This window comes from Aquarana catesbeiana, linkage group LG03 (genome assembly GCF_042186555.1).
Source record: "Aquarana catesbeiana isolate 2022-GZ linkage group LG03, ASM4218655v1, whole genome shotgun sequence".
In the NCBI taxonomy this organism is placed as follows: Eukaryota; Metazoa; Chordata; class Amphibia; order Anura; family Ranidae; genus Aquarana; species Aquarana catesbeiana.
Window position 1 is genome coordinate 144,265,550 of NC_133326.1, and position 12,612 is coordinate 144,278,161.

The window sequence follows — 12,612 nt, forward strand, 5'->3', positions numbered from 1 at the left end:
GAACCCGTTATATGCCATATTAGAATGATAAGACTGAATTATACTGTTGGGACACATCCTGTGAGGAGATGCTAATGTCATCAACTCCACTCACCTGTCTGATGTCAGCTATAATGTGTTTAATGTAAATAAGTTTAGTCTAGGTTCTAAGGGTATTCAACTGATTGTTGTTTGTTCTAATTAACCCTGTGTTGATGTTTATGGTAATGTATGTTAATTGAATGAGCTGATCACATTGTCCTCTATACAATGTAGGAGACGGGACGACTCCTATTGGAGCTCATGCTAATAAGGTTAATTAGGTTTTGTTTGTATTGTTAATTGTAATTAGCTCCAGCTATTGTGTTTATACTACTGTGTGAAGCTCGGTGCCCACAAGTCTGTCATCTGGTCTGGGTAAATGTTTTAGTAAATTAGCTCATGTTAATTAGGTTAGCTTTGAGTCAGCCTGGTGTATAAATGTGTGTGAGATCTCAATAAAGAGTTAGTCCTGATGTACTCCATGACTGGTGTTGTCTAGTTCTTGGGGGTTCCTATAGCCAGATCCATTGGACTCGTGTTCCAGAACTTAGGAAGCGGTATACTGACGGAAGCACTCAAGCGGAGTGTGGGACGTTCCGTGACAGGTACTTCTGGAAATTCCTAAATGCGCTCCTGTCTCAGTTTCGGCCCTTTTGAGCTTCCACAGCCTCGCCACCCCCCTCCCTGCCCCTCTCTTAGCCCTCTTAAAGCCCATAGCTTGCATCTTTGGGACTTGGTCTGCTACTCAGGTAACTTAATGTCCCCCTTCCTCCTGCTTCTTTCTCCTGTACAATTCTCTTTCCACTTGGGCTGAGACAACCCCAGGCTTTTGCCTGGTGGCCCGCCCATGGCTACTCTCAGGTCCACCACTTCTTGGGGTCGCATACTTTTCCATCCTGGGCTTCTATTTGGAAGACTTATGGCGCACTCCCTATGGAATTGTTCCGTTACCTACAACTCAAGACACTGGATTTCTGCCCTCTGCCGCAACTCTTCTTTCCCGTTCCAGACAACGATCTTCGAACATATCCGTCTTCACTCACCTGGAGCTCAGGGGACTATCTTCTCCATTAACTCCTCCTTGACTGCGGAGGGTTCGTCTCGCTCTAACCTGTATATCTCCAAATGGGAGCGAGACATGGCAGCCACCACAGATTTAGAGGATTGGAGAAAGGCCTGGTCATCCAAAGCCAAATGTTCTTTCAACACGATCACCATGGGGGTGGCCTATAAGGTTCTTCTCCGCTGGTATTGGGTCCTGGCCCGCATAGCTCATTTGAACCCATCATATAGTGATAAATGCTTCAGGGGCTGTGGCCAATGCAGAAATAAGACCCATATTTGGTGGTCTTGCCCCCAGTTGGTGGCCTTCTGATTAAGGGTCTACGGCCTCCTCAACGCTTTTCCATGTACCCTGCCACAAGAACGCCTGGCATGCACTTCTCCTCTGCCCGCTCACAGGCCTCTTCTCTTACCAGCAGAAGCTGGCCACCTACTTTTTCATTGCCGCAAAGCGTGCCATTGCCAGGGCTTGAAGGAAGCTCTTGGTTGGGTTTGCAGAGATGAAGAGCATACTGACTATCCTCATGCTTCATGAGAAAATTACTAGTATACTTCATAACTCCCACATCCAGTTTCTCAAAGTGTGGAAGCTATTGGGGTCTTATGATCTCCCCAATGCCTCAATATGTCCTGGACCTCTGCCCAATTACTCATAGTCACTTCTGACACTAGATGTTTCTACTTTTAGCTTTAAAAATCTGCGAAAATGTGTTTCTTCTGTATTTACATGTGCTTTACCATTTTGCTCCCCCCTGGGCAGGACCCTTTTCTTTTTGCTCAAGCCTGTATCTCGGTATAGTTTTTGTCAATAAAAACTAGTGTGCCAGTCCAGAATAATTCAGTGTAGATATTACTTTACACTATAAGAAACTAAAGGTGGGGGGGCGTGGCCGACTGTGGATGGAGAAAGACGTGATCCAGGGGAGCTCCGCAAAAACCAACACTATCCACAGCCATCCAGTGGAGTTTGGCGGCAGGGGAATCTCTAAATTCTCCCTAGTCATCCCGAGACACCACTGGCATTGTTCCAGAGGGAATAGCAGAAACAAGCAGGGCGATTGGGTGTTTTCAGGCCAGCAAACGGGCCCACCGCTGCTCAGCAGCCCGCCGCCATCTTGAGGCCTACTGTGCCTCCTGCATCCCCGGTCTCCGGTACCGCAATTCCCGGGCGGAGGGACAGCGGACCGTCACACCAGGAAGGCGGACATCCCAGGGAGGGTGCAGCAGTGTGAGGGGGCCCGAGCGGACGTCAGAGGCGCCACAGAGGCCGCTCCGGGAGGCCCGCGGCCGCCGCCATCTTGCGGCCAACTAATCTGACTAGAGCCTTCAGGACCAGGTACCGCGATCCCCGGGCGGAGAGAAAGTGAAACGCCACATAAGGACGCCAGACGTCCCTGGGAGGGTGCTGCATACTGCGGGGGCCCGAGCAGACGTGGGAGGCACCACAGAGGCCGATCCGGGAGGCCTGCGGCCGCCGCCATCTTGCGGCCTACCAATCCAGATGGAGCCTCCAGGACCAGGTACTTTATTTTATTGTGGCGGCGCCGCTTTCCCTGCGCCCTAACTGGGTCCCCTTGCTGCCCCCCTTCTACCACTATCTGGGCATCTGGGCTCCTGACCTGCCCCACCAGTCCCCCCCTTACTAACCTCATGGAAGCTGGGTGCTGATAGAGGGTGCCAGAACATGGATGGCTAAGAACACACATCCCTGAGCCCCGTGCCATCCCGACAGCTACAGGCTATTTTCATAGCGCAGCACACCTGAGACTTACATGGCGGCAGCTAGCTCACACTCCACAGAGTTCACTGACTCACAACAAGGCACCATACAGAGATATCTGCTTAGAACGGCGCCGACTGATCCTCGGACCCCCAAAGACAAGATGGCGCCCGGCCGTACTACGGGGAAGACCAAGCCTCCCCCTGCCACTTCTGCAGCAATCTGCATGGTAGAAGACAACAATGAGAGATTCCAGAATCCCAGGGGAGAGCCATCAGTCTCCTCTGTGAGATCAGTCACAACACTTGACACGGACACTGGGGCATCTCAGACAGGCACACTTCCCTTGACAGGAGAGCCCATCAGAACGGAAGCTACAGCACTCCTCTCTGCCTTCAGAATGGATTTCGAATCATGGGCTAGCAAGATGGAAGATTCCATACATGTGGAGTTGAATGCTCTGCGACAAAAAGTCACAGCTAATGAGGAAGCGGTGTCAGTTTTAACCACTGCTCAGGATGACCATGAGGCACGTATAACAGCACTAGAATCCTCATCAGCGACGCACCCCCGTCGCCTACGCCAGCAGCAACTCCGCATAGAGGACTGTGAAAATCGCAGTCGCGGAAACAACATTAGACTGCAAGGCATACCTGAGGCAACATCTGGAACAGAGCTGAAACCCACTGTCATAACCATCCTCAATAAAGTGTTGGGAAGAGATGCAGCATCACCAATTGAACTGGACCGTGTTCACAGGGTGGGAGGGCCGGGGGGGCACGAGATGGTAGCCCCCGAGATGTTCTTTGTCGGGTCCACTACGACACCTTAAAGGAGGAGATCATGCGAAAGGCATGGAACAGGGGTTCTGTGGATTTCTTTGGAGCCTCTATTCACCTGTACCCTGACTTATCCCGCAATACGCTGTATATGCGTCGAGTGGTGCACCCTTTGCTTGACCTTATACGACAAGCCGGAGCTTCCTACATGGGGACAAACCTTCAGCATCAAGGTGACCAGAGGAGACAAGCAGGTTCACGCTCTCAGACCCAGATCAACTACCTGACTTTTTCCTTTTCATTGAGCAGGTAGATATTTTGAATTGGTTGGATCCTCCTGAAGATCGATCACGACAGATGGGACTTGGCCCACTCCCGCAACGCCGTAGACGTCCTAGGTCTAGATCAATCTCTTCTGGTCCCAAGATAAGAAGACCTACCTGTCCAGAAGTTTAATATGGAATCTCAATGGAAAATGCTGTCTTGATCCGTCTTGCATTGCATCTTGCCTTACCGAGAGATCCCGGTAGCCTTGCTGCACTTTGAGTGGCATGCTATGTTCTTTGATCTTCTGACTGTGACTTTCCCCTATAAATTCCGAGATCTCTGGTGGTCTGGTAAGGGACTATGTAAGAACAGGACTCAGAACTACTGGCTCTCTCCCTGCTCTTTGCCGATTTATTACTTGGCTGGGGTTCGGGAGAGACCATGGAACATGATCTCTCTGTGACAATCTTTATGAAGGGCGTCAGGTAATGCCTACATACACTAAAAGGTTTTTCTATGATATTTTGCTCTGTTTAAAATTGTTCCTCTGCACCCCCTCCCTGTATAGTATATGCTGAGGGGTTTGAGGTGGGAGCGGGGGAGGCTACTATGGGGGGACCTTTGGCCTCCAGTATTGATCAATCTCTACCCCAGGAGATACAGGTCAGAAGATACCACACATGGTGTGGTTGATTGCCTCGGTGGGTGGATCCCCCGCATCCCCCTTACCCTCCTTATATTCATATTGTTTTGACTAACCTTTTTACAAACAAGAGCCAATATACTTATTTTTTTGTTATACACTTCTAGGTTGAAGGCCTGTATCCAATACACATATTTAGTTGACTGTAATCATCTGTTATCATTAACGGTAGTTCACATGAATGGGTTTCTATAGTCCAGGTTAATAAACACTGAGGAACACATCCACAATTATTCAATCACTGGTCTTATATGTTAGATGAGACTTAGAAACAGATGTTCTAACTTAGAGGGGGGAAAGAGCACAAAGAAAGGTTTAGTCTACAGACCCCTACCCCTCACATGTTTTTCCTGACACAATGGGGGCCATTTCAACTCCACACAAAGTTTTTGTTTTTTCTCTCCTTTTTTTTTTAGGAAAAGGCTGCTTCATGCCTCACTCACGGTTCAAATATTAAATGTGCGACTTATACTGTATATATGCCTGATTTGCTGTCGGGACCACGACTCAGGTCCATTCATTTTGACCTCTCCCCCACGGTAGGACAGGCACGGTTTGTGCCTAAAGCGTGACATTTCACGCAGTGTTTTGCGTTAGCAAACACACTAGTTTCTCGGACACATCTTTTTAGGTGTCTGTTTTTTTGTTTTTTGTTTTTTTTGTTTACACCCTTATTCCTTTCTTTCTTCTCACACTTCTCACCTATCCTCTTATCTCCTCCCGCCCCCCCCCTGTTTTTCCCACTTCTACATTTCAGTTATCTTTACTTACTTACCTCATACCGCTTTCTATACTTCTCTTCTATATTATACTACTTTTCTCTTTCTACAACCTCTAACACCCCGGCATGGCTCACAGGGTGACCTCACGCCCCCAATTGAAATTTTGCTCATATAATGTAAATGGGCTCAACATCGCTTCAAAACGGGGACAAATTCTGTATCAGATGCATAAAAGGCAGGTTAATGTGCTTTTGATACAGGAGACTCACTTCCACTCTGGCTCTACCCCTTCCTGCTCCAACAGATACTTTAATAGATGGATCCACAGTACTAACCCGACACAAAAATCAAGGGGTGTCTCTATTGCATTTCATAAAACACTCCCCATTGAACTGCTCGACCATATGGCAGACCCCCAGGGCAGATACGTTTTTGTGAAAATCTCACTATGGGGGACCAAATTTACAATAGCCAATATATATCTGCCTAACACACGTCAAGTCCCATCGGCCTTGCAATACTTAAAGATTTTGGAGGGTTTTGCAGAAGGCAAGCTCATACTTGGAGGGGACTTTAATACTCCCATGGATCCACTTTTAGATTCATTGACATCCCGTTCCTCTGTTTCCTTTCCTAAATTACGGGCCTTAAAACGTGCCATATATAATATGCATCTTGTGGATGTATGGCGGATATTGTACCCTGACTCCCGAAACTACAAACAGTTCTCCAATGTTCATCGATCATACAGTCGTTTAGACTATTTCTTAATTGACCACGGCTGCTTAGATTGGTCCCCAAACTGCGAAATAGACCCTATGGTTTGGTCCGACCACTCCCCGATATTTTTGACATTTGCGATCCCCTCTACCCCAATAAAAGAATGGACATGGAGGTTAAATGACTCGCTTCTAATAGAACCGGGTTACGACACGCTAATAGCGGAGACTATAACAAACTTTTTCGCGGACCACGCCTCTGACGATACTTCACCCCCTATTAAATGGGAGGCATTAAAGGCGGTATTGCGGGGTAGATTTATTCAAATGGGTGCCTGCCTGAAAAAAGAACGCTCAGCAGCGATAGTTACAGCAGTACACAAACTTAAGACGCTTGAGACTACCCATAAGCGTTCCCCCACGGTGGAAGTGCTTGCGGAGGTTTCTTCCGCTCGCACTCAGCTTAGGGAATTATACAAGGCATCAGCACGTACATTCGCGAACAAACTAGCCTTTCATCAATACCAATTTAGGGACAAATGTGGTAGATCGCTAGCTCGCACCTTACATGCCAAACAACCTAACACTTTTATACCTCACATACGGGACAAATCTGGGAAAACTGTCTCTGCGCCTGCTGAGATGGGACAGGTATTCCAAGACTTCTATCAATCCCTGTATAACATACCCACAGCAAGCCCCACTGAACATCCCTCCAGTACAGCGGAAACACAGGCCTCATATATTGCAGAAACTGTACTACCCACTCTAGATGAAGAAACGGTAGAAGACCTTGAGGCTCCGATCTCGGAGGATGAGGTCGGCCACGCCATTGCATCTACCCCATCGGGTAAAAGTCTGGGCCCTGATGGCTTCACTCCCAAATTCTACAAACAATTTGCTCCCCTCCTTACCCCCTTCTTAACAAAAGTGTTTAACTCCATTTCTGAGGGTTCAGTATTCCCACCGCAAACCTTGGAGGCACATATCACCCTCATCCCAAAACCAGAAAAAGACCTGAGTATATGTGGTAATTACCGACCCATATCGCTGATAGGCGTAGACCTGAAGGTTACGCGAAGGTGCTAGCTAATAGAATACAACCATTATTACCCCGCTTAATACACCTAGATCAGGTTGGCTTTGTGAGTGGAGGAGAAGCGCGAGATAACACCCTGAAAACACTTCTCATTGCAGATTATGCTCGGACCCATAATGTCCCACTGTGCCTTCTTACGGTCGACGCGGAGAAGGCTTTCGACCACGTAGACTGGCAATTTCTCCGCCTATCACTACAGCAGCTAGGTCTAGGCCAAAATATGATCTCCAGAATAATGTCCCTCTATACATCTCCTTCCGCTAGGATCAGACTGAACGGTTCCCTATCTCCAAAATTCACTATTCACAATGGAACGCGGCAGGGATGCCTCTTGTCCCCCATTCTCTATGTCCTTGTTATGGAACACCTAGCCAACGCCCTCAGAAACAACCCAGCTATTCATGGTATCAATATAGGCCCTATACATACTAAAATTGCCCTATTTGCAGATGACTTGCTCTTGTTTGTAACCCAACCGCAAGTCTCCCTGCCCTCAATATTACAGGAGTTTATGAAATATGGAGAGGTTAGTAACTTTAAAGTTAATCATAGTAAGTCAGAAATTCTCAACATTTCACTCCCAAAGGAGGCTCTCCAACACCTCTCATCCTCCTTCCCCTTTAAGACAAGCTCCACATCTATTCGTTATCTAGGAATCCATATCCCAACAGACGCATCCCAACTATTCTCCAGCAACTTTACCCCTCTACTTCTTAGAACACAAGTGGATCTGGCTACATACACATCTAAACAGCTCTCTTGGTTAGGCAGGGTGAATGTTTTGAAGATGGATGTTCTCCCTCGATTTCTCTATCTTTTTCAAACCATCCCTATTCCTATTCCCACCTCGTTCTTCCAAAAGCTAAGTCAGATTTTTTCTAAATTCATATGGAAGGGAAACCGCCCCAGAATTAAATACGACACAATGACCCTTCCGAAGGCCAGGGGGGGAGCGGGGGTCCCAGATGCCTCTACATACCGTAAGGCGGCGGTTCTCACACGTATCTTGGATTGGTTTCACCACCCTTCCTCCAAGCTCTGGGTTCAATTGGAGAGATATCTCAATGACATTGATCTTTGCGCCCTGCCGTGGACTCCTATGGCCCAGTGTAAAGATAGTACACTCTCCGCTGCTCTTACCCGGCAAACTCTTCAGATTTGGGACCGCCTGATCTCAACGGGTAAAATATCAAAACTCAGGGGCCCAATGACCCCTCTCTTTGGGACTCCGGCCTTCCCCCCAGCTGTCAGTAGGTGGAGATTTGGACCCTGGAATAGGGACAGTCATAGACGCTTAGCTCAGGTTTTCCTCGCTGACCCATACTTGAGAACAGATATATCCTCCCAGTCGGATCTAGGGCCCCCAGTAATGTGGTTGCAAAGGGGTCAATTAAGGTCTTACATACGCACTTTCTCTTCCATCCCTGAGATCCTGGATGACCCATCAGACTTTGACAAGTTACTTTTACAATCAGACCCGCCAACTCACGTAGTATCATTGCTATACTCCCTATTATTAAATGTTTCTGCCCCTGACCTTCCAACGTACACACAGCAATGGGAATCCGATCTACAACACTCCATCTCCCCTGCTGATTGGCAAAAAAGCTTTATCCTGACGGATAGGATTTCCTTAGCAACTAAGAATCAAGAAAAAGGGTTTAAACCATTGACAAGGTGGTACAGATGGCCAGCGACTATCCAACGGTTTAACCCCTCTTTGTCAGTTACTTGTTGGCGATGCCAGTCCTCTAAAGGGACGATGCTCCACATTTGGTGGGCTTGCCCTCCAATTAGGAAACTCTGGCAAACGGTCTTTGAGCTATATGACAGGCTGATGGGGACCTCAATCAAGCCCTCACCAGAGATAGCCATACTATCTATCCTCCCAGGCCCCCTAAAGTTGATTAAAAAAGATATATTGCGCCACTTTCTAGCCGCAGTTAGGACAGTGATTCCCCGACATTGGAGAACAACAGATGTGCCTTCCTTGGGCGATTGGGTTGTTGAGGTGGATCAGATAAGAGATCTGGAGCGCCTGTTGGCGCAGGAAGCAGGGAGGGAGGAACAGTTCTCCATCACCTGGACCTCGTGGTCAATGTTTCGATACTCCGATGACTTTTCAGTATGGGTCAGGGATGACCCATCCCTATCCACCGGCTAGCCATGCCGGGTGTCTTTCCCACCTTTTTTATTATTCTCTATTTCTGTTCCCACCAACACTCTCTCTTCTCTTTTTTTGCCAACTCTCCTGCATATACTGAACCAAACAAGTAAACAGTTGAATAAAGGTCATATACCTAAAATAGTTCAACAAATTGAATACCCAATATAAGTAAATAAAAGATCACGACAGCATATCAGCCTGATTTGGTAGATCCTTATAATGCCAGCATGCAAATCATAAGGGTAAACATATGTTGGATCCCACATGTCTGTTACTCTTCTCATATGTCTAAAGGCTTTTATGAACAATACGAGACTTCGTTGATACACCTGAGACTATGTGCCAAATTGTTATTATATAGGTTCATCTCTGATAAAGTTTAAAATTCATTGTTCTGTGCATACTATATGTAATGTTCTAATGTAGAATACTTTTTTTTTTTGTGTTAAACTTTTTTCTCTTGAAATAAAATAAGATTGAAAAGAAACTAAAGGTAAAGCTTCACTACTTCCTACACAAGCCTTATTGTAATTGAGGAGTATTAAAAAAAAAAAACCAAAACACACACACACTTTCTTATATAATCCCGTACTATAAACTGATATGGATTTCAGCATTAATGCTAATGCTGGGGTCCGTAGCAGTCTGAGGTCTACATCAACATTTTCATCACAGTAAAGCGGATAACTCTGCCATTAAGTCTGCTAACACTTGTGCAGTTTATATAGTTTTAATGGAGGAGTTTTAGTTTTTCCCCTCAACAAAAGTTTTACTTTGAAGCCTAGCCCTGTTTATAAATGCTAATTAACCATTAAAGCTTTCAGCAAACTTCAAGAATTTTTTCCGTAGCCCCCAAAAAAAATTTTCAGCTCCAGCTTAGGGGTTTTAAACACCAATATTAAAATGTATTTAAACCCAAAATGGAGGTGTCTGCATTAGTTTTCATTTTTCCCCTTACTTTGATCTGGTAATCCTGTGAACACACTTCTTGTCCCTGGGTTGTTGCACTCTCCCAATGTTTCTATGGAAGGAGCCATGGTAGCCACCCATTTTTGACATTCACCATGTCTATCTTTGTCCATCCCCATTACATGTGGGGGCAATATGATGAGTAGTTTACAAAAAAACGTCACAGAAGTGACAAGGGCATTGCATATCTGTCTTGTGACTTGTAAAATGAAATGTGTTACATATTTGTTCTTGGGTTTCATTATGATTTAATGGAAGTGTCTTCAAACAGGCCGTTAGCAGACTTCAGGATGTTTACAGTACTTTTCTAACATAGTTTAAGTTGGCTGTCTTTTTAATAAACATGAAAAAAAAAAAACACAAAAACAAAAAAAAAACCACTCACACACAACAGGAACAGTGTCCTTCCTTAATTGAACCAATGCTCTAAAACCCGTTGGTTGAATCATCACCCAGTCAACAAGGTTGGCGATATGGGAAGCAACCACACAGGTTTTATGATGGTATCTGGTTCTATAAAAGAAATAGATGTTCACATACCCCTGTGTCATCCCTCAGATCAGGAAATCTAGCAGCAGATCTTTCAGCCATTTGATATAAATGATGACACTTTAAACTGTCTAAGATTTTCTCAAAGTCAATCGGATGGGAATGCACCACAGAAGCAAAACACCTAGGGATTGGACAAGACAAAGAAGTATTAGTGAGGACTTAAAGCAGAAGTAAATCCATAGATTTTACAGTGTAAAAAAACAGTTACATTTCCGGCACGTTTCGGGAATGTAAATGTCACATTGGTTGTGCTCTCAACTAAACTGTCAAACCATCCAATGGCTGTTGTCATAACTGATCACATGTTCAGCACCATGGCAGTTGAAGATCAAATAGAGGTCAAGATGACGGCTTATTTGGCTGAAAATGATAGGAGGGGTTACTTCCACTTTCAGCCTAGGTTCAGACTAGTGCGATCTCAGACCGCAGGTGCCGATCACATGCGATGTTTGAGCAATGCGAGTTCAGCCCTACAGTTGTATTGCTGAACTCGCATTAGATTTGCACAGAAAAAGGTGCAGGGACTTGTTTTTTCCCTGCACTGGAATCGGATCGCATGGGTGTTCTCACCTACAGTGCCTTGAAAAAGTATTCATACCCTTTGACATTTTACACATTTTGTCATCTTACAACCAAAATGGTAAAATGTATATTATTGGGATTTTATGTGATAGACCAACACAAAGTGGCACATCATTGAACTGGAAGGAAAATGATAAATGGTTTTCATAATTTTTTTTACAAACAAATATATGAAAAGTGTGGCATGCATTTGTATTCAGCCCCCTTTACTCTGATACCCCCTAACTAAAATCTAGTGGAACCAATTGCCTTCAAAAGTCACCTAATTAATAAAGTCCACCTGTGTGTAATTTAATCTCAGTATAAATACAGCTGTTCTGTGAAGCCCGCAGAGGTTTTTTAGAGAACCTTAGTGAACAAACAGCATCACAAAGGCCAAGGAACACACCAGACAGGTCAGGGATAAAGTTATGGAGAAGTTTAAAGCAGGGTTAGGTTAAAAAAAAAAATATCCCAAGCTTTGAACATCTCACGGAGCACTGTTCAATTCATCATCCGGAAATGGAAAGAGTATGGCACAACAGCCAACCTACCAAAACATGGCCATCCACCTAAACTGACAGGCCGGGCAAGGAGAGCATTAATCAGAGAAGCAGCTAAGAGGCCCATGGTAACTCTGGAGGAGCTGTAGAGATCCACAGCTCAGGTGGGAGAATCTGTCCACAGGACAACTATTAGTCGTGCACTCCACAAATATGGCCTTTATGGAAGAGTGGCAAGAAGAAAGACATTGTTGAAAGAAAGCCATAAGAAGTTCCATTTTCAGTTTGCGAGAAGCCATGTGGAGGAACCAGCAAACATGTGGAAGAAGGTACTCTGGTCAGATGTGACCAAAAATTAACTTTTTGGCCTAAAAGCAAAACGCCATGTGTGGCAGAAAACTAACACCCTGAACACGCCATCCCCACCGTGAAACATGGTGGTGGTAACATGTTGTGGGGATGCTTTTCTTCAGCAGGGGCAGGGAAGCTGGTCAGAGTTGATGGGAAGATGGATGGTGCCAAATACAGGGCAATCTCAGAAGAAAACGTGTTAGAGTCTGCAAAAAAGACTGGGGTGGAGGTTCACCTTCCAGCAGGACAACGACCCTAAACATACAGCCAGAGCTACAATGGAATGGTTTAAAGCATATTCATGTGTTAGAATGGCCCAGTCAAAGTCTAGACCTAAATCCAATTGAGAATCTGTGGCAAGACTTGAAAATTGCTGTTCACAGACACTCTCCATCCAATCTGACAAAGCTTCAGCTA

General features: G+C 45.6%; 1 protein-coding gene across 2 annotated transcripts in view; it reads right to left on the bottom strand.

The window, feature by feature from the left end:
* FBH1 (F-box DNA helicase 1) overlaps positions 1-12,612 on the bottom strand; it is a 116,950-nt gene that overhangs the window by 85,995 nt on the left and 18,343 nt on the right. For both annotated transcript variants that reach the window (XM_073619391.1, XM_073619390.1), the window contains one exon: positions 10,769-10,901. In XM_073619391.1, the coding sequence (XP_073475492.1) occupies positions 10,769-10,901 (133 nt within the window). The remainder of the gene's footprint in view (positions 1-10,768; positions 10,902-12,612) is intronic.